This window comes from Cynocephalus volans, chromosome 11 (genome assembly GCF_027409185.1).
Source record: "Cynocephalus volans isolate mCynVol1 chromosome 11, mCynVol1.pri, whole genome shotgun sequence".
Taxonomy (NCBI): domain Eukaryota; kingdom Metazoa; phylum Chordata; class Mammalia; order Dermoptera; family Cynocephalidae; genus Cynocephalus; species Cynocephalus volans.
The window spans coordinates 91,509,849-91,532,285 of record NC_084470.1 but is presented as its reverse complement, the minus strand read 5'-3'; the positions used below and the strand labels follow the sequence as shown (position 1 = coordinate 91,532,285).

Here is a 22,437-nt window from a genome sequence, read left to right as displayed (position 1 = left end):
CTTTGGAGGTAGAAAACCAACAAAACAACAGCCCCTCTCCAGCTTTGGAGACAGTCATGGGGGTGGAAGGTGGGGCTTGAGGCCTTTCATTCTCAAACTCAGAGGAGGGAGTTTTGAAAGCTGAGAGGGGGAGGCTGGAGCGTGGTAATAAATTCTCAGGGTCTGGGCCCTCTCTGAGCCAGTGGACTCTGGCTTGCACCATGTCGTCTGTTTTGTGGCTGAAGCACAGGCTGCATTCTTTCTCTCCAAGGCTCCACATCTCTCCAGAGGCCGTCACTCTGGATGGCTGTGTGGAAACACCTGGCCCAGAATGTGTCCAATTCCCGCAGCGCAAAAGGAAGCGCTTGATTGCTTCTCGCTGAGAGCACATTGTTATTTTTCTCTTCCCTCTCTCATGAATCATTCTGCCTGGAATCTTCCCAGGAAGAGTTCATCTGGCTAATGATTCTGTCCCCAGAATTGGGGATTCTGGTGCAGTGATGAGTGACATGCCAAAGAGGCTGAGATTTTGGGGGCAGGGGAGCCTTAGGCTTGGGCTCACCCCGTCCTGGGCTCAGGTTGTGGCTGCAACCCCGTGGCCTTGGGGAGCTCGTTAACTGAGCCTCAGTTTCCTAATCTACAAGCTCCTCTAGGTTTGTGGTCAGAGTGAAATGAGATCAGGTGTGTGAAAGAGCCTTGCACAGATGGGTTTTGAAGCTGATTGGAGAACAGTCAACACTTAAGCTTACGGCTGCCTCACCCCACTCTCTGGTGGCTGCCATCACCCCACATTCTTATCCTCTACAGAAGGGGAAATCAAGGTGGGGGCCTGGCAGAGTCTGACTTCCAGAAAGTGTTTCTCTTTTGCATGTTTACTGCTGAATGGAGACAGAATGGCAGGAGAGCAAAAATGGGAATGTGTCCTTGGGCAAGTTACTTAGTCTTTCTGAACTTCGGCTTCCTTATCTTGAAAATGGGAATGGTATTGTCTGTGCCGTAGAGAAAATTTTAGAAGTAACATATGTAGAGTCTGGCATAGAGTTGCTATTTGATAAGTGATAGCTGGGTGAATTTCACAGCTCACACATTTCTGGTCTTACCAACCTGTGGGTGCTGGGAAATCACATTCACATTTCAGTTCTGTCACTTGTCGTCCCCACTGCACCCCCACAGGCTGCCACCACTGAGTCCCGGGGTCTCCATGGCGATGAGCAAGTCTGTGCGTGATGTAGTTGACCTCTGCTTCCTGCCAGGCACCCAAAAACAAGCATTGCCCTCTTGCCCCTGCTGGGGGTGCTCTTGTGGGATTACCACTTCTATTCCAGCACCTGGTCCTCCTGCTCTCCGTTTGCACCCTCTCCATCACCGTCAGTCCGTGTTGTCCCGGAACCATCCCTGTTCTAAGCAAAGTGTGGAAGAAGCCTTCCCTTAACTCTGCCACGCTTTGTCACAATGTTCCCATGAGACATCTGAATAGGGCCTTGAAGTATGAGTAGGAGCTCACAGTGAGGGGTACATGTAACTTATATTTTATTTACAAGCCGCCTCTTCTCCCAGACTAACTTCCTTTTCCTTGGTTTATGAAATTGGTTATACACATTGATGCTGGGGTTGCTGCCTACATGTCTAATCTCAGTTTGGGCTAGAAACTCCCTGCTGTTGTAGCAGCAGCATCACATGGCTGCCTCTGTCACCACCTCTTCCTAGCCATAGGTGGAGCAGGACTCTGAACTAGACACTGTAAAGGAAATACTATGTGTGACCTCTATTATGAAAACCCTAGCATTTGAGGTCGGCCTTGTGGCACTGCATGCATGGGGCTCTTAAAAAAGTGAGTAAACCAGGATTTGTCAGTCAACACATGAAATGCATGCTTGCTGGAATGGGCTTAATAAATATCCCTTAGTTGACTCTCCCTGTCCCTAACTAGTATGGCAGTGGCTTCCTAACTGGTCTCCTTCTCTCCTGTCTGCTCTACCAACAATTTACCTGTCCCCAGTGTTGCCACCAGATTTTTCTATAACATTGACTGTGGGTTAAAGTCCTAGCACCTGGACATGGCCTTCAAGCTGTTCACCTTGAACCCTTCTAGGAACCTTTTTGATTGAGCTTCTCTCATTCCTGCTAAACTATTTAAAAAAAACATCGATTATACATATTTGTGGAGTTCAGAGTTGAGTATCAATACCTGTGTGCAATGGGTGATGATCAAATCAAGATAATTAACATATTCATCACAGAAAACATAATTTCTTTGTGTTAAAGATATTCAATCTTCTCTCTTCTAGCCATTTGATAACATGCAGTAAATTAATGTTAATTATAGATGCCTAGCTTAACTGTACATTGATAGAACTTATTTTTCCTAACTAGCTGTTTTGTATCCATTAACCAATTTCTTGCTATTTCCCCCCTTCCCACCTTTAATGACCACAGTTCTGTTCTCTCCTTCTGAAAGCTCAATTTTTTATTATGATTCTTTCTTTCTTTCACTTATTTTTTAGCTCCTGCTTATGAGTGAGGACATGTGGTATTTCCCTTTCTGTGCCTGGCTTATTTCACCTAACATAATTTTCACCAAGCTCATCTATGCTGCTGCAAATGTCAGAATTTCATTCTTTTTTATGGCTGAGTACTATTCCATTGTGTAAATATACCACATGTTCCTTATCCAGTTTTCTGTGGATGGACATTTAAGTGAGTTCCATATCTTGGCTCTTGTGGATAGACCTGCAATGAACATGGGGGTGCAGGTATCCCTTTGACATGATGATTTCCATTCCTTTGGATATATACCCAGTAGTGGGATTGCTGGATCATATGGCAGTTCTGTCTGTAATTGTTAACTTCTAGCCTCGTTGAACCCCTTGCCAGGCCCTGAGCACATTGTGCACTTGCAGACCTCAGGGCCTTTGTCTACTCCCCCAATTCCTCACGCCTTCACTGCCCTCCCCTCACCTCGTGAACTCCTATCCATCATTTGAGGCCAAGCTCAAATGCCCAGTGAAGCCTCTCTGACCCTTTGGCTCATACCATCCCCCACTTCCTGAGTTCCCTGAATCCTTCCTGAGGCGATCCTTTTGTGCATACCTCTATTTTAGCTCATTGTGATGCTGTAACTTTTGGTATTTGTTCGTCTCTGCTGAATTCCTCAAGGGAAGCTCCTGTGTCATTCCCATGGTTGTATCCTCCTGTCCTAGCACAGAGCCTGGCAGATGCTAATTAATGTTGAACGAGTCTGTAAACTAAGGATTGACTATGGAAACAGGAAGTTAGATATGAATTTGGCTCATCCATGTCTTAGGAGGAAGGGGGATTTTGATTATTTGAGTAAGACATAAAAACTCATATAAGATGAAGAGAAAGGAAAGTACCCATTATATTTCCAAGTCTTGATAGAACCAAGAAAAAATTTGTCTCTTTTCTGAGTCTTCTGGTAAGACTTGCTGGAGTTGAAGATAAAGCTATTAACTTAGAGAAAAAAGTAAGAGCATATGGGCATGAATAACAATGAGTTTTCAGACTTAAGCATTTATAATGTATATGTAACATTTATTGAATACTCAGGCACTATGCCACATGCTTTATATGCATGATGTCATTTAATGCTCTCAGCAACACCACGAGATAGTTCCTCAATTTCTCCAAACCCAAGTTACCATAGTTGAGACCTGAGGATAAGAAGGAGTTAGATAGCAGAAGGGCAGAAGGAGAGAAGGGCATTCCCAGCAGAGGAGATAGCAAGTGCGAAGCCCCTGAGGTAGGAAAGAAATCGGTAAGTTCAGGGAGCAGAGAGAAGGCCAGGGGGCTGCATGATAGTGAACGAGGAGCAGATGGAATGAGGTGAGGTGTGGAGGGGGATAGAGACCACACCATGTAGGGTCTTGTAGGCCCCATTAAAGCCTTGGTCTAGTACCCCAAAAGCACATTAAGGTTTTGATCTTTATCCTAAAATTGATGCCAGTCCATTAAAGGATTTTAAGCTGGAGGTGGAGGTGGGGAGGATAGGAACTTGCTGGTGGTACCATGAATTAGATTTTTACTTTCCAAAGAAGAATTGATTTGAAAATACTGGAAGAGGGAAAAGGTGGCATGGGGGCTGGATTAGGAGACTGCTGTGGTTGTCCAAGTCAGAGATGATGGAGATGTTAACTTGGCAATGGTGGGAGGGGGGCAGGGGGTACGGGAAAGGTGAGGGCGATGCCAGTTTGTAGCTTGAGTGAGCAGGGGAAGAGAGGTGCCCTTTCCTCAGAAAGGGAATATCAGTGAGGAGCAGGGGGAGGGTTTCAGGGTGGGCATGGGGGGCAGCATCTCATGGGGACAGGGCTCTGTGGAACTCCATGGGAGGAAATGTGGCTGTGGTGATCCCAGAGGTCCCTAGAATTTCTGCAAGCAGGACCCAGGCCAGACGGCCATCCTTCCTATTAGGGAAGTGGAGGTATCACACACCTTTCCTATGGGGAAGGTGCTCTCAGCACCTGACAGTGACCTATAACAATTGATAATGATTGTGGTTTTGCACAGAGCTCCCTGACCTTTCAAAGACGGTGAAAAGGAATGAGTGTTGCTGGCATTTGTGCCTCTGCTGTATTCCTTGTTGATGTTTTATATATGAGGGTACTTCAAAAAGTTGATGAGAAGATTTGTATTATCTTTCCACTCCATTTTTCCATGAGCTTTTTGAAGTACCCTTGTATTTCGTGTTAGGGAGTACTTTCAGGATCCAAAATTCAAGCTTGGTCCTGGAGACTGGAATGGAAAATTCAATGGCTTTTTAATCCATTCATTCCCCCTGATAAACCAACCCATAGTCACCTCCCTCCTTCAGAAGGGAGAACCCAAAAGAGTCAAAGAGAAAGGGATGGGCAGTGCGGCAGAAGTTAGGATCTGTTATTACTGTGTTCTTGCCAGAGCAGACTGCACCGGGCAACCCACTTCAGTGCCAGGGATAAATGACTAGAAATCCAGGGGAGAGAGAGGGGAAGGCTGTGGGGCTGGAGTTTGTCTCCGTGTAATTGGTGCTGGTGGGGACACCTTGGCCTGGAGGTGATTCCTATAGGACTAATGAGCATATTACCTGATTTATGTCAAAATGGGGCAGAGAGGTATGTTACATTAAAGAAATTGTCCACTTGGTTGGCATCCAGTAGGCTGTTAATGCTGGAATGGACCTCAATCCAACACTTTCTGCAGAATTTGAGGCCCAGAGCTTGGCTCATAGGATCACAAAAGCAATCCACTGACCGACTGACCCGGAGAAGTGAAGCAGCTTGCCCCAAGTCTCACAAAGAATTATTGCCCGAGCAGGGAACAGAAAGAACCCACTACACTACGCTGTCAAGTGACAAGCTCATAAACATGAGGTGCTTTTCCTCTTTGGTAATAGGAACCAAGACATGAAATATGAGCTTGGCAGAGAGTTCCATACTGTGTTAAAAGGACAAATAGATTTATATTGGGGTGGTAAGTGCTTGCCCTGAGCCCAAGTGTGAATGATTGGATTCCATCCTGACTGAAGAACTTTGCTGCAATACTGGGAGATGCTGATTCAAAGGGAGCCTTAAGCTTTCCCTTTTTGGCTGTTCTTGTGACAATGCTGCAGTCAGTGAATGTGCAAGCAAAATTTTGTACTAATTTACAGGTAGTCTAAAGTAATAATAATCAGAGAAGAGGAATCACACTCATTTGTATAACTTCTTACTGTTTATAGAGCTCTTTCATGTGTGTATATATTACCTAATTTGATTTTACCACAATTCTTAGGTAGGTATCATCAATCCCAGTTTACAGATGAGAAAACAGATGAGGTGAACGCCTTGAGGCACGGCTGGAACTAACCCAGAACTCATTTTTTCAAGTCCGAATTTGAGCGTGACATGTGCATATTCTGACATCATCTGCTCTCAGGCTGGTAACTCATTATGTAGCCGTTAGGCAACTATAATGATTTTGCATTTTTTTCCTGAGGCTCTTTCTAAATATTTGCTGGACCCAGTATTTGAGAAGGTACTTTTCTTCTGTTTTGCCACATGCCATCTATCCTCAAAGGCAGAGTCTCCTGAAGAATTTATTTTGAAGGCTCACCAACAGACGAGAAGAATGATGGTGGGGACTGTATGGACTTGCTTGACGTGCACCGTGGAAATGAAACTCATTCAAATAACCAGACCCTACTCACTGACCTCCTCGAAAATCTAACCTCTGCCCCTGTTGTGGAATAGATTGAGATTCCTTTTGAAAAAGAAAAGAAAAGAAAACATACACACACACAGGAACCCAACATCAGACCCTTCTTGTTTCTCCTTCTCTCCTTTCCAAAAATGAATTGGTAAGAATTTGCAAGGTTGCCAGGATGAGGTCATGGGTATAACTCACGTGGCTTTCAGAAACATAAATCACTCAGCCTGATGTAGTGACTTTCCATCTCGTGGCAAGCCTTAGTGAGCGGTAGCTGCAATGAGCATAAACTATTTGGACTTCACTGTGACCTTGAATGTTCTTGTGTGTGGCAGTCTCATCGGAAGGTCGAGGATATTCATCCTGCATCCTATTACTGTCAGGTGAATGCAACATGGCCAGAGGCACCTTCTCACTGAAGATGAGCATCTCTTGGCAGGGCTGGTCATTTCAGCGTGAGTTAATTTGGTCAAGGTGGAGACAGCTGGGGCAGAGTGGAGGCCGCCCTGCTCTGGGTTTGAATCCAGCAGGGCTGGCACTAGCCAAAGTGAGATTTGCTGGGAAGGTTTTGGAGCCCTACACTGGAGGGTTACATATGGTTTTTGTTTAGCAGGTACAGTATTAACATTAAAGAGTGATATTTGAATATATTTTGTTAGATCTTGTGCTCTGCTCTTCATATTATTCCACATTGGGTCTCTAATTACATTTTTGTTACCTGCCTAATCCCTGGGGATATTTGAGGTTGTCATAACTAGAGGACATGTCATCCTTTTTGTCATTTATTATGGGCATTTATCAAGGCCATATACTATTCTTTTAAACTGGGTTCCTACTCAGTTTATTGCAAGGTTGTGCCAGGATTATTTAACCACTTCCTTGTTGCTGGGTAGTTATGTTGTATCCAAGTTTTCACTTTTATAAACAATCCTGTGATAAATATCCCTGCACATACATTTCTTTGTGTGTGCCTTTGAGCCTAGAAGGTGAATTATTCTATCTCATCTTGCTAAATATTTTTTCACTTAGGCATGCTTTATCCTCCCACTACATTGGGAGTTCCTTGAGGGCTGGGATCCTGTTGTATACATATTTCCATCTCTGCTCCTCCTGCCTTGTAACACAGACATAGCAGGCGATCAGTAAATGCTTGAGGGAGCTGGGCGTATGATAGAATGCTCCTCCACTTCTCTCTGCTGATCCACATCCTGTAAGTCCTGCCTTTGTGAGGCCTCAGCTGACTTCTCCAGCAGCCCATTATTCCCCCTTCTTCTGGTCATCTTATTTTCTATATCACTGTATTAGTCTGTTTGTGTTGCTATAACAGAAATACCTGAGACTGGGTAATGTATAAAGAACAGAGGTTTATCTGGCTTACGATTCTAGGACAGCTGCATCCGGCACAGGCCTCAGGCTTGCTTCTACTCATGGTGGAAAGTGGCAGGCAGCTGGTGGGTACAAGCAGATCACATGGTGAGAGGAAGTAAGAGCAAGAGAGGAGGTGCCAGTGTCTTTTAAACAACCAGCTCTCGCAGGAACTAATAGAGCAAGAACTCACTCATTACTCCCCCCTCCCCCAGGGAGAGCATTAATCCATTCATAAGGGATCCACCCCCATGACTCAATCAGTTTCCAACACTGCCACATTGGGGATCAAATTTCCACATGAGTTTTGGAGGGGACGACACATCCAAACTCCATCAATCACTCACGTCTTAGACCATACTCTGTAATACTTTCAAGCTTTCAAAGTGGTATAATGTGCATTGTACAGGTTTCCTATGGCTACCATCACAAATTACCACAGACCTGCTGACTTAACACACATTTATTCTCTCACAGTTCTGGAAGCCAGGAGTCTGGAATCAGCTGAAAATTGAGGTGTTGGCAGAGCCATGCTCCCTCCAGAGGCTTTAGGGGAGAATCTATTCCTTGCCTCTTCCAGTTTCTGGTGGCTGCATTCCTTGGCTTCTAACCACATCACTCCAGTCTCTGCCTCCGTGGTCACACTGCCAGATCTCCTCTTTCCTCTCTCCTATAAGGACACTTGTGATTGCATTTAGGGTCCACTCAGATAATCCAGGATAATCTCTTCATTTCTAGATCCTTGATTTAATCACATCTGCAAAGCCCCTTTTTTTGACATTGAAAGTGATATGTGCAAGTTCCAGGGATTAGGAGCTGGATATCTTTTGGGGGTCATTATTCAGTCTACCACATACATCATTTCGTTTATTCATTTAAAAATATTGTGAGGAACCAAGTTGGTGGCAGGCACTGCCTTTGCAACAACAAGGCAGAAAGGACTTGTATGTAAAGAAGTGTGTTCAAAAGAGCTGAGCACTGGCCAAGCAGCTGGAAACCCAGGTGCTGGCGCCACATTGGGGTGGGCTCTCTGCTCCTCAGTTTCCCCTTCTGTAAATTAGGGGGTTGGACTAGTCGCTGTTTCCTGAAGTGAAGGATGAGCCCTGCTGATGGTGTGTGTGTGAATGTATATACATATATACATATATATATGATAATGAAGATTTTTGGTGGTCCACAGAGACAGAACTAAACATTGACTCACAGAAAGAGACAATTACTTCCTTTTTAGTCCTCCTTCAACCCTTCTGATTACCTTATGGAGAATGTCTCTGTTAGGTACTAATCTGTCTTCAACACTTCCTCTAATACTTGCCAAACCCCTTTTATCAAAAAGAAAGCAGGACTTGGGCTACAGAACCTAGGTAGAACTTAATAACTTTATTTTGTGCTTGCTCTATTTATTTTACAGTTGCCTTCCATCACTGGCAAGTGTTTTGGGTTTTTCCATTTATGGAAAAACCATACCATAAAGCATCCCCCGTAAAAAGTGAGATGGTTTAAAGATATATATATATTAAATAAATATAGGATGGGTGGTTTTTAGAGAGGACACATTGTGAAGATGGCTGTGAAGTTTGGGACAGGCTTAGATGTTTACAGGCTGGCCCCCAGTTCTCAGACTTCTGTCTGAGCTATGGGAGGAGGGTAGGATTGAAAACATAAAGAGAAACATCTGCAGTCAGAGGACGCAGCTGGAAATTCAGCATTAATGAATTCTGATCTCTTCCCATTTACATGCATCTGATCCTTCAGGGCCCATCAGGCAGCAGAGCTGTGAATATTAATCTCATGCTGAAATTGATCACAGCCCACGTTAACTCAGTGCCTCTGGAAGGAGGAGGTGTGGCCTCATTCTGGCCGCTCTTTGTATTTCACTGAATATCTGAAAGGCAACTTCTGGCTGACTTCTTCACGGGAAGGAGGCAGTGGCTATTATTTGGACACAGCACAGATGCTATGGGGAGTGCACAGTGCAGGCCCATCCACTCTGCTTTCTCTTGCCCACTTCCTGCTCGGGGGGACTGATTTAGCAATCTTGATAGTGTTGGCCAGGGGCCTGCGGAGCTGGGTCTCTGTTTTTGGACCTTGGTGGGAAGGGGAATCTCCTGTTTCCCATCTCTTCAGCCATGCATGGATATCCAATGCTAATTCCCTAGTGTGCTGGGGACCATATCATTTCCTCTTACACAGAGGAAGTTTTTCCTGGTTGACAGCAACTGCCATTTTTTTCACACTTAAATATTTAAAATATATTTGGTTAGCTACATAATAATTGTACGTATTTATGGGGTACTATGTGATATTTCAATACATGTGTACAATATTTAATAATCAAATCAGGTCAATCAACATATCCATCACCTCAAACCTTTATCATTTCTTTGTGATGGGAATATTCAGAATCCTTTCTTCCAGCTAATTGAAAGTATACAATAAACTGTGGTTAATTATAGTCACCCTAAGTGCTGTAGAGCACTAGATCTTATTTAGCTGTAATTTTATATTCGTTAACCAACCTCCCTCTTATTTTTTCAAAATACTAGCCCATATCATGTGCTTCTCTTCTGGGGGAGGGGTTGGTAGTGAGAAGTGGAGGGGAAATGCCAATCATTTCACCCAGGGCCTTCTCAGCGTGTGTGCTCCCCCATTCCCCAGAAAGGGGCAGGTGGATATAATTTGTTTCAAGGAAGCCTCAGGAGTTGGTGTTCTTTGATTCTCCGTGCTGAGCTGGGGCTTCACTACCCAGAATAATTGTGACATGGCTGACTTGGTATAGTACAAATGCCAAGCATTCACCTCTCTAGCAAGTGGTACAAGATTTGGAGCCAAAAGACTCATTAGTATTTAGATGAAATTAGGCAAGTTGCTTCACTTCTCTGTCCCTCAGCCTCCTCCTCCACAAAATGGGATAACTGTAACCAGATCCTAAGGCTGTAGCATAGGTTCAAGGAAGCAATACATGGGAAGCACTCAGCTCCATCTGTGTCTGCTCTTATTCCTTCCATTCTGCAAGTGGGAAAACAAAGCCAAGAGAGGTTAATGGACTTGCTGAAGGTCACACAGCTAGCTCGCATCAAGGCCAGGCTCCAAACTCAGCCAAGTCTTCTCCCAGATCTGGCTCTTGGCACTGCAGCACCCAGTGGCCCATTTATTGGGGGCTGTGATGGTGATAAGACTTGAGAAATAGCCCCATTCTGGCACTGATTCTCTTGGATCCATGAGGAGCTGGGTTAGATGCAGGCAGCTCCAGGCAGTCTCTGCTGGACTCTGGAGTCAGGCAGGCCTGGGTTTGGATCTTGTAATTCAGGCAGTCCCTTTCCTTCTTCATGGGCCTCAATTTCCTCATCTGTAAAATGGTGCAATACCCATCTCCTCCTCTCGTTTGCGGGCTCTCGTTTGCAGAGAGGGAATTGGAAGGGACGCTGGGAGGAGCTGGCTCGGTCACCCAGGTGGCTCCATGGGTGCTTGGGCGACGCGGGTGCTGGTGCCCTTCCTCTCCACGTATGCGAGGCTGAGATGGGATGGAGCCTTTTGTGCAGGGCCTAGGGAAGGACTGACTGAAACGTGGGCCAGGCTTGCAGGCACTCAGAGTCCAGATGATGGCCATGGGTAACGACCCTCCTTGTGGGGTTATGGACACAGGGCACAAGACGGCACCTGAGAAACACCTAGCTCAGTGCCCAGCGTGCCTGATGCTCACTATATGTGATTGCAGCAGCAGCAATGACTCATTTATGGTGTCCCTACTATGTGCCGGGCACCACGGGAGGCACTTTAGATGCTTCCCATTTCTCACCCTTTTGACAGCCCCACAATGAAGGTATTATTCCCCATTTTACAGAGGAGAACAGAGACCCAGAGAGCTAAAGCAACTTCTCCAAAGTGGAGAAAACCAGATTTGGAGCCCAGGCTGGCTGTCCCCAAAGCCTGAGTGTGTGTCCTTCCCACAGTTCCATGTCACCTGTTTGCCAAGGATCCAACCAGGTGCCTGGCACATTACATGTTCTAGTCTGATCCTGGCAACAACCCTGCAAGATAAGAAGATAGTAGTTACCTGCTTTTTACAAATGGGAAAAGAGTTCAGAGAAAATAGTGACTTGCCTGCCCAAGGTTTCACCATATGTATCTGGCAGAGAAAATAATCAGCCCTGTGAGAGTGACTCCAGAGTCCAGGCGATGCCGGGTCTGTCCACTGGGCTGGAGTTGGAGGGCAGGGGACCTTCAGGATGCTGGGCACCGGGCTGGGGGCAGTGAGAGTTAGTCTTCATCATCATGCTATTCTGGTGTCCCCAGACTTCATTACACTGCTCTTGTTATGCACAGATTCAGAGTCATAAAATATGGCATCATCCCTGCCTTCCAGGAACTTATTTTCCATTCAAGGAGATGAGAAATGGCCACTGAGAGCAATAATAACAAACAATAATCATAGCTAACCTTCATCAAGCCTCTAATACAGTGCTGTCCAGCAGAATTTTCTCCAACGATGGGAATATTCTGTACTATCCAAAATGGTAGCCACAAGCCACATGTGCCTTTGGGCACTTGAAATGTGGCAAGTGCTACTGAGGAATGCGTTTTTTTTTTTTTTTTTTTTTGTCTTTTTTTTTTTTCGTGACCGGCACTCAGCCAGTGAGTGCACCGGTCAGTCCTATATAGGATCCGAACCCGCGGTGGGAGCGTCGCTGCGCTGCCAGCGCAGCACGCTACCGAGTGCGCCACGGGCTCGGCCCAAAGAATGCGTTTTTATTTTAATTGACTTTAAATAGCCACATGTGGCTGATAGTTACTTTGTTGGACAGTGCAGTGCTAATATGTGTGATACCCTGTGCTAAGAGATTCTCTGCATTATCACTTGTCATACTCACAACAACAATACAAGGTAGGTTATTATCATCCCCATTTTACAGAGGAAACTGAGTCCCAGGGAAATGAGGAAACCTGCCTAATGTCTCCTAGCCGAACATGTGGTAGGGCCCCCAGGTCAACCCAGAGCCCAATACATTGTGCTTTGAAGCTGAGGTTTCCCTCCACCCCAGGAGGGCCTGAGGTCAAGGTCAGGATGCACTGGCGTGAATACGATGACAGCCAGGACCTGTGTGGATGGCGCTGAGTTGACAGATGGGGTGTGAGGTGCAGATGGGAGGTAGAGTGGGACATGATCCTTGAAAGAGGAGCCATAGGATTCCCCGGGAAACCACCCTGACCTGGGGACTTGGTGTGTTGGTTTCTGTCTGCCCCTTACTCTGGGATTGAGCCCTAGATCTACCACTTTCTGGGTGATCCTGAGCAAATTGCTTTTTCTCCCTGAGTCTCAGTTGTTTCAACTGTGGATTTGGAGTGTTAGTACTAGCAGCTTCCTAGGGTGTCATGATAACCGAATGGGTTTGTGTGTAGATGTGATGAGGCGTTGCAGCTGTGACATCCCGAACGTACAGTTCATCCTCCTGTTTAGTTCCTGAAAATGTACGCTGGTGGAGCACCAGCTGCCTCTGTGGACAGAGCGGGCAGTCGCTCACTTGATCTTGATTTTCAGGACGAATAAAGTGAGGCCTCACCATCCTAGGAGATGTCAGAAAAGTTACAGCATTCTCAGAACAGGTCCAAGGATTGCAATTGGGAAGCTGTATTTTAAGTTGCACTTTTGGTCATACTCTGACCCCTCTTTCTTACCTGGCAGAGCCATCTGCAGGCTGGGGGCAGAAGCCTCTGGGGGCAAGTTGCTGGCAGTCCTAACTGGTCAGACCTGTTAACCAAAGCTGCAGGCATTGCATCAAGTGTCTGGCTTTGTCTGCCCCTCCCCTTTCTTGTCCTTTCTTATTATGGAAAATTTCAAACATTACAAAAGTAGAGAGGATAGTATAACTAGCCCCTTCCCCATATCCATCACTACAACTAAACTTCAACAGTTAACTCAAGGCCAGTCTAAAATTCTGCCTCACACCATCCCCCACGCAAAGTTATTCTGAAGCAAATCCCAGCATGTCTGCTTTTTAAATAGTCCCTATGACCCTCTCATAAATTTCTGGTGGGAGTATAAATTGGTACAGTTTCAGGGGAGGGCAGTTTAGCAATCTCACAGTCCTAATACAGATGCCTTTTGATCTGGCTGAGAACTTCTAAGAACGGATCATATAGATGCTGTTCCTGCATCTGTGCAAAACAAAGCCTGTATAAGGTTATTCATTCCAGCACTGTTGATGATAGTAAGATTATAAACAATCTAAATGTCCAGCAAAGGGGACTAGCTAAAAAATTTTACAGTGAAATTTTACAGTGATTTAAAAAAGAATGAGAAATTTTTCTATTTAATGGGTATGGACTGATTTCCAGGATGTATTTTTTAAAGAAAAAGGTAAGGTACAGAACACTATGAATGATATGCTCTAATATGTATACAAACAGGGGAAATAATATATTTGAAATACACACACACATGCACGCACATAAATACGCATATGCCATTATTTCTGAAAGAATGCACGTGAACCTGGTACCTTGGTTTCCTTGGTAGAAGGGACTAAGTGGCCAGTGGACAGGGGTGAGAAAGAGTCTTTTCTCTGTGTATCCTTGCACCTTTGAATTTTTGTATCCCATTTAAAAATTCCTGTATTTCTAATTTAAAAATAGAATTCTTTTTTTTGTAAACCTAAAATGCTCTAAAAAATAAAATCTGTTAATTAAAAAAGGTATTTACCCAAATGAGTTGAAAACTTATGTCCGCACAGAAACCTGCACGCGGATGTTTATAACAGCTTTATTTATAATTGCCCCAAATCGGAAGCAACCAATATGTGCTTCAATAGGTGAACGGATAAACAAACTGTAAAGACTATTTCATACATGAAACGTTCTTCAGCAATAAAAAGAAATGAGCTATCAAGCCATGAAAAAACATGGAAGAACCCTAAATGCATTTTTGCTGAGTGAAAAAAGCCAGTCTAAAAAGGCTGCATACTGCATGATTCCAACTGTATGACATTCTGGAAAAGGCACAACTATGGCGACAGTAAGAAAGTCAGTGGTTGCCACGGGTTGGGGTTGGAGGAGGGAAAAGGAAGGAAGGGAGGGATGAATAGGCAGAGCACAGGGGATTTTTTTAGGGCAATGGAATTATTCTGTATACTACTGTAACGGTGGATGCGTGACATTATGCATTTGTCAAAACCCATAGAACTGTACAACACAAAGAGCAAACTCCAATGTAAACTACGGACTTATAAAATAATAACATATCAATCGGTTCTTCAATTGTAATAAATTAGTGTTAGTGTAGTAACACTAACATAAGTTGTCAATAATAGGGAAAACTGTGCAGGGGAGAGGGGATATATGAGAACTCTCTGTACTTTCTGGTCATTTTTTTGGTAAAGCTAAAACTGCTTTAAAATGTCTATTAATTAATTAATTTTTTCTAATTACCTTGGATCTGAAGGATCTCCCTGCTCCCTCTTGCTTGTGAGGCTGTGGTTGTGAAGGGCATGAGAAGTATGAGGAATCTTGTTCTCCTGTAAGGAGTTGCCTGAGTATTGCCATGGGTGGTGGCATTGGCACAGGTGCAGTGGTCTTTAGTGGACTTGCTTGGAGAGTGAGCAGGAGCATTACAGAGGATGGATAGGCAGGCTGTAGATTCTTGGGGTTTGAATGCCAGAGGTGTTTAGCATTGATACTGTAAGCAATGGGGAGCTATAGAGAACTTTATCAGGAGAGTGACAAGGGGAGATCAGTGCTTCAGGAGACCTGGGTTGCAGAATTAGTTCTGCCATGTCTCTGGCCCTCATGCCCCTGTTTGCAAAACCAAGAGGTTGCACTAGATGATCAGCGAGGTTCTCTTTAGCTCTAAGGTTCTGAGATGAAAGACTGTCCTGACTTTCCAATCCCTTCCCCTCCTTGCCCCACCCCCTTTTGATTTTTCAGCCACTCAGCACTATGCAGTGGTTGGAATTGTCCCCTGGGGGAATGTCTGCTGAATGAAGTCCGTGCCTTGGGAACAGTTCTGTTTTATTTTCTTTCTCTCTCTTTGAAATCTTCAAGGAGAAAAACCAAATCTGTGCTGGCTCCTTGCAGCAACTTGGAAGGGAGTTAGAAATAATGAGCTGGGTAGTAAAATCACCTCAGGGTTCCAGAGCACGGGAAGCCTGCAGTCAGTGCTCCTGCCAGAGCTGTTTCCTGCTAGAAGGACTTGACTCTTAGCCATCCAAACTGCTAGAGGGTTCCATGCACCACCCAGCCTGGAAAGCTCTAGCTGGTTGTGTGAATTGGGGGAGGTTTCTCCCGCTCCTTCCAAATCATCTCCTGTCATCACAATGTGATTTATGAGCTTTTCCTCTAAAATATGAGAACATTGGCTCCCAATTATGCCCCATAATGGAAGAAGGCAGTGGCTATAGCATGTCTAGTAAATAGTATCTCTTTAGATTACCATCTTCTTACAAAAGGCTACAAGAGGTTGAATACAGATGGATTAAAGGTGTTCTTTGTTTTGTGGTGTTTTAATATGGAAAGCAAGGCTAATACACGAAAGGCAGACCAAGAAGTTCTATAGTGGCCTCAGTCTAGTATAGTGTCAAAAGCATTATTGTCACCTTCTGAGGGATCTGGGTTTGATTCCTAGGTCTGCTGTGTACCAGCTCTTATGACCGCAAGCTAGTTACTTCCCCCTGAGCCTCCATTTCCTCTTCTATGGGGAAAAATGGGAGACACTAGTAACACTCACCTTATGGATGATTCTGAACAGATTAATTATCTGAGGAACTCAGCACTGGGCCTGGAACAAGTGGTGTGCTCTCTAAATGTTAGCAATTATTACTGAGATTATTGTAGTAGTGGTCTAAAAGTAATTCAAAAAATATTTGGATAGCATTTTTATAGCTATGTGCTTAGATGTCAGGGCTTGGTCTTGTGGGAGTGACAATATCTCAATCCAACCTGTATAATTTGTTACAGTTCATAGAACAAAATATGACCTTGGATGAGTCCTTGATTCTGGTTTACACCAAGCCTTGATTTCTTAATCTCTAAAAACAGATAATATCCACATCGAGTGTGTGTATATGTGTGGTATGTTGTATGGGTTGTGTATGTGTGTGCGTGTGTATGCGTGTGAGGTGTGTGTTGTGTGTGTGTAGTGTATGTTGTGTGTAGTGTATGTGTATATGGTATGTGGTGTGTGCCAGTGTTGTGCAGTGTGTGTGTGTATATGTATACACAGTGTGTATACAGTGTGTGGTGTGTGGCAGTGTTGTGTGGTGTGTGTGTGTATAAGGTGTGTGGGGTGTGTGTTTGTGTCAGGGGAGGCTCCCATAATCACAACACTTAATGCACTTGAGAAAGGTAAATGCTTGGTAAAAGCACTTGAGAAAGGTAAATGGTAATGTGCTGTACAGATATTGATATCCCAATGACTTGTTATGTGCTGGGAGACTTTACCCTCAGAGCTTAAATTTCATCTGAGGAGATAAGGCATATATGACATGCATAAATGAAAGAGTGAAAAACAACAACAACAACAAACACTAGCAGGCAGTCTTAGATTAACTGTAGGAACCATGGGAGTTCAGAAGTGGGTCACCAGGGCTGGCCGCTCTGGAGGTGGTTTTCAACTTTTTTGCTTGTGTACCCTCTACATGAACTTTGGGGGGAAAAATCTCTTCTGCTTCACACATGTTAACTTGACATCTAAAATGTTTAATTCTAAGTTTAATTAGTTACAAAGGATACAATTTCTGCCATATTTTAAACATTGACCCTTTAGAATAACATTACACCCCTTTTGAAAATGTATCAAATGGAGACTAAATAATAGCAATTTTTAATTTTTGTCATTTTTATCATGTGTATCACGTGTACGCAGTAGATTGCACAGATCTTCAGTGTGCAGCTCCGTTCATTTTTACCAGTGTCTCTACCACCTAGATCAAGGTGTGCGTCATCTCTAGCACTCCAGAAGACAGCCTTGTATCCCCCTCAGTCAGTATCCTCCAAAAGGTGACCACTTCTCTGACCTCCACCACACCATAGACTGGTTTTGCGTGATCTCCTTTTTCTGGCTTCCTTCAATAAACCTAAGGTCTGTGACTTTCAAGCACTCTGCTGCAGGTAGCAGTAGTTCCTTCTCTCTCATTGTTGTCGGATATTCCACTGAATGAACATCTCACATTTTAAAAAATCTTCCCTACTTTTACCGGACAGTTAGGGTTGTTTCTGATATTTGGCTATAAAGCTACTAGAGTATTCTTATATATATATTTTTGGTGGACATGAGCACTGATTTCTTCTGGGTATGTTTCCAGGAGTAGAATTGCTGGGTCATAGGATAGGCACCATAATACGTTGATTTCCATCATCATCCATCAAAAATTACCTTAAAAAATAAAAAATTTTACACTGTTCCTTTATTTACCTTTTTGAACTCATAATTCCCTTCCACTTCCTTCCCAGAATTTTGATGTTTTTGTGCTTGAAACTCTTTTTTATTGATTATGATACTTTCTACTCCAAATATGTATGTAAATTGAAATGTACATTTAAATTTTTTCCTTTGACCATAAAATTCTAAGGATCTTTCTTTTGGACTGATTTATCATTACAATGATTGCTAATACACAATTCATCAAAATAACGTTAATATTTTACACATTTGAGAAATTATTAAACATGAAAAGTATGGGAAATGCTTTTCATAACGAGATGGATGGGGTGCTTGATGGCAGCTCCTCTCAAACTTTAAGGTGCATAAGGACCACCCAGGGATCTTGTCAAAATGCAGATTCTGATTCAGATGGTCTGGGCTGAGGCCTGAGATTCTAGTCTTATTTATTTATTTTTTTTAGCTTTATTGAGGTATCATTGATATACCAAATAACTGCACACATTTAATGTATACATCTTGATAAGTTTGGACAACTCTGTGTTTCTAATAAGCCTGCTGGTGATGGTGATGCCGCTGGTCGAGGGACCACATTTTGAGTACAAGGGTTTATAGCTCTTTGATTAAAGGAAGATTTGCTAACACCAACATTTTAAATCATCCCTTTTTCTGGCACCCAGATGTTTTGACACTTTGGGGCACTGCACTATAGTCAGATTCTGAATGAGTGAGAACTTGATCTTTCTGCTGTAAAGAGGGAGAAGGACTACCATGGAAAGGGAGGTGGGAAAGGAGAGTAGTCATGCCAGCTAGACTGAGGCACGTTGTCAGGCAGAGCAGGTTTAGGAGAATGGACTAGAAGAGGGGGAATAGAAGCCGAGATATCTCAGGTTGATTTCCCAAAGCCCACTCCAGAGTAATAGAAGAAGCAACTGCTCTTCTGTGCCCCTGCTTTATTTCTGATTTTAGTAATTCCTGTCTTTTGTCTTTTTTTCTTGGTCAGTCTAGATAAACGTTTGCAAATATTGTAGATCTTTTTAAAGAATTAAAAAAAAAAAAGAAAAGAAAAAGACTATTAAGCAGTCTATGAAGCACCATTGATGTAAGTATTTTAATCAAACATTACATAATTCTTTCAGGGTATAATAATCTTTATATATGTTGTGTAACTTGTTAAATATGTAACTATCATTCATTTTCTTTTACAGACTTTGTTATGGGAGATTGAAATCAAGCTTAAAACTCATTTCTTATTATGATCTAAGTCTTTTTCCTTACTTTAGTTCTTTTCTGCATCTCCTAACAATTTTGAATTTTCTAAATCAGATAGTTAAGTACATTTTTAGTTTCAAGAGTTTATCATAATACATTTCCACACTATTTTTAAAAATGGTAAATTGTATGGTATATGAATTATATGTTAATAAAGTTGTTATTGAAAAAAAACTAAAAGGCTCGTGGGTTGATTCCCCTGTAACTCTTCTGCCTGTGCACCCCTTGGGAAGTCTTCAGGAAGCCAGAGTAGATCTGCCCCAGTTTGAAGAGTACTTCTCTGAAGGATGCTAAACTAACACTGGCAACGTTTCAGACAGGGTGCACATTTAGGTAGGTGAGATTTGACATTTCAAGGACTGGTTTGAAAACTTTGAAGTCCATTGGGGGATAAATCCTGAGAAATAAAGTTTGGGACTGCACGGTGGATAGCCTTGAACTCCATGCTGAGGGGTTGGACTTGATCCTCTGGCAGAGGGGAGCTGGGGGCATTTTGAGCAGGTTGCTGGTGTGAGCAGAGTGCTTTGGAGAGACTGATCAGTCAAGCAGCTTGTGGGATGGCCAGAAAGGAGTCAGAGCATGGGGACTTGAAGATGAGATTGGGATTATTGGGATTCGGCTGTGTTTTTTAACTCCAACTCCCAGCTTTTGCACTTTTGTCCTGGATGCAAAGACCTGGTTTGATCAATAAGTCAGTATTTCCTGAAGTGTGGGCTATATTCTTCTGGTGGTACCTGAGATGCTTATGCGTGGAGCTCTAGGTAATTTAAAGTGGAACACAGACATGGCCTCAAATAACACTGAAACCAAAGAGCCAAGAGCATCCCCTTCTCTGTCCTCTCTCAGTCCTGACGAAATCTGAAGAAAGTCTTTCTCTAGCACCTCTCATGCTGGCATTTCCCTTTGGTTGATGAAGAGCCAGCAGCTTAGGCTTAAGTCCTTTGGTATGCAATAGTCTCTAGATATAATTTTACACAATTTTTGTTTTCATTGAATTATTTCCTATGTGCCAGACTGCAAAGAGTCCTAGTTTTCCACTTTACTGTAGTGACAGAAAACTTTTCATTTTAAGCAAGTTCATATCAGCAAGAAAAGTGAATCAATTTACAGATCATATGGAAAAAATAATAATGTGGGGGCACATGGATATGGCAAAAATCATGGTGATGACATGCAGTGATTGCAGTTGGGAAACACTGGGTTAGACCAAGTGGCAAAAACTGGCATGTGCCAAATCTTTGTGCCAGTGCTCTGCCAAGCAGATCCTGGCTCTCATCCGGCTTGGAGAGGCTCTGGATGGTGAAGAGGGTGGGGATGGAGAGTGGGAAGGGAGGTTGCTGCCTACATTGCAGTGCCTGGGCACTGGGTCAGCTCGGTGGGTCCCACTGCTGTCCCCAGCACCTGTCTAATGCTCCCACTGCTTGCCTCTGCCCACAGAGATCCGCACCCAGCTGGTGGAGCAGTTCAAATGTCTGGAGCAGCAATCCGAGTCACGGCTGCAGCTGCTTCAAGACCTCCAGGAGTTTTTCCGCCGGAAAGCCGAGATCGAGCTGGAATACTCCCGCAGCCTGGAGAAGCTGGCCGAGCGGTTCTCCTCCAAAATCCGCAGCTCCCGGGAACACCAGTTCAAGTGAGAATTTGGCCAGGGCTGCGGGAAGATGGGAGGCCATGACAGGGATGGGGGATGACAGCTGGCGGCAAAGCAGAAAGGAGGCCAGGCCCTGTTGGAGGCAGAGGGAGGCAGAGGGAGTGCCTTTAGGTCCTGGGTCTGCGGGCTGCTTATACCACCAAACCTCAGTCTTCCTCATGCATGATGTGTAGAAGCAGAGCTTCTGCAGGAGGTTGCTGTAGGAAAATAATGAGTAACCCAAGAAAAGTGCTTGTCATAGACAGTAAGTGCTCAGTAGATTGTTGTTGCTGTTATTATTATTATCCTCCCAGGCACCTGGCACTGACCTAGACTCCATTTGTGCCCCGGTGACACCCCTACCTCCTTTCAGGATATCCTGAACCTATCGAGGTGTCTTTTATCTGGGCGTCAGCCAGCTCACATCCCAATTCCTTCAGCACAATGACTTTTGAATTTCTTCTCCATGGAACTGATGCTCAGAACATTCCCCTTCCTTGCTCCCCTGGAGGACCTTGATGCCCAGCTCTTTTCCTGCCTTCCTCACCCAGTGGTATGACGCACAGACCCTCCTGTCTCCATCTCTCCCACCCTGAGCTCTGAGTGCACTGAGTCTCCATCTGCTCGGGCCCTGAGTTGGGGACTCTGAATCCTCCAGCTACAAAACCTTCTGTAGTTGGGACACACTGGCTCTTATCAAGTGCAGGCAGGAGGTGGCAGACCTGGCTGGACTGTGCCCCATACAGGGCGCCACTCTGTGGATCACCCCAGCCAGTGCTGCCTGTCCCTCAGCCGTGCTCCTTGGACTTTCTCCCCCCTTGTGGCATCTCTCCAGTGAGTATTCCTCAACTCCAGGAGACCAGAGACTCACTTTATAATCCAATTCCACCTCCTCTGGGTCTCATCCCCTTTTTCTCTATATGTGGTTTTTTAATTGTGGTAAAATACACATAACATAAAATCTATCATCTTAATCATTTGTCAGTGTATAGTTCAGTGGCATTAAGGACGTTCACACTATTGAGCAGTCATCACTACCATCCATCTCTGTCTTTTTCATCTTCCCAAACTGCAACTCTGTCCCCAGTAAACTGTAACTCTCTGTTCCCCTCTCCCTGGCCTCTGGCAGCCACCACTCCACTTTCTGTCTATGAGTTTATCTACTCTAGGCACCTCAGTTTAGGGGAATTGCACAGTATCTGTCCTTTTGTGAGTGGCTTATTTCCCTTGGCATAATATCTTCAAGGTTTATCCATGTTGTCGCATGTGTCAGGACTTCCTTCCTTTTTAAGGCTGGATGGTATTTCACTGTATGTAGAGACCACGTTTGGTTTGTCCACTCATCTGTCAGTGGACACTTGCGACGCTGGCCTGGGAGATATCTTCCTTTAACCCCCCCCAAACATCTCCCTTAGTCTGTGCCACAGCACATGGACACTTATTCATCTGCCTTTTTCTCTTGGTATTTGGGGATAAGAAATTGCTTTATTAAAGGGCAAAATTTTATTACACATTTGCTAATACTATGCTTCTTTTTCTACCCAATCTCATCTATTCAAACTTTCACTGAGGGAGGAAGCTTCTATTAACAACATCCTCCCAGGCATGGTCTAGGCCCTTTCACACACATAATCTCATTTTTCTG

The 22,437-nt window shown here is 44.1% G+C and overlaps 1 protein-coding gene across 2 annotated transcripts in view; it reads left to right on the top strand.

Annotated features, from left to right (window-relative positions):
* Nucleotides 1–22,437, top strand: part of SRGAP3 (SLIT-ROBO Rho GTPase activating protein 3) — a 229,785-nt gene that overhangs the window by 91,647 nt on the left and 115,701 nt on the right. For both annotated transcript variants that reach the window (XM_063114225.1, XM_063114223.1), the window contains exon 2: nucleotides 20,603–20,795. In XM_063114225.1, the coding sequence (XP_062970295.1) occupies nucleotides 20,603–20,795 (193 nt within the window). The remainder of the gene's footprint in view (nucleotides 1–20,602; nucleotides 20,796–22,437) is intronic.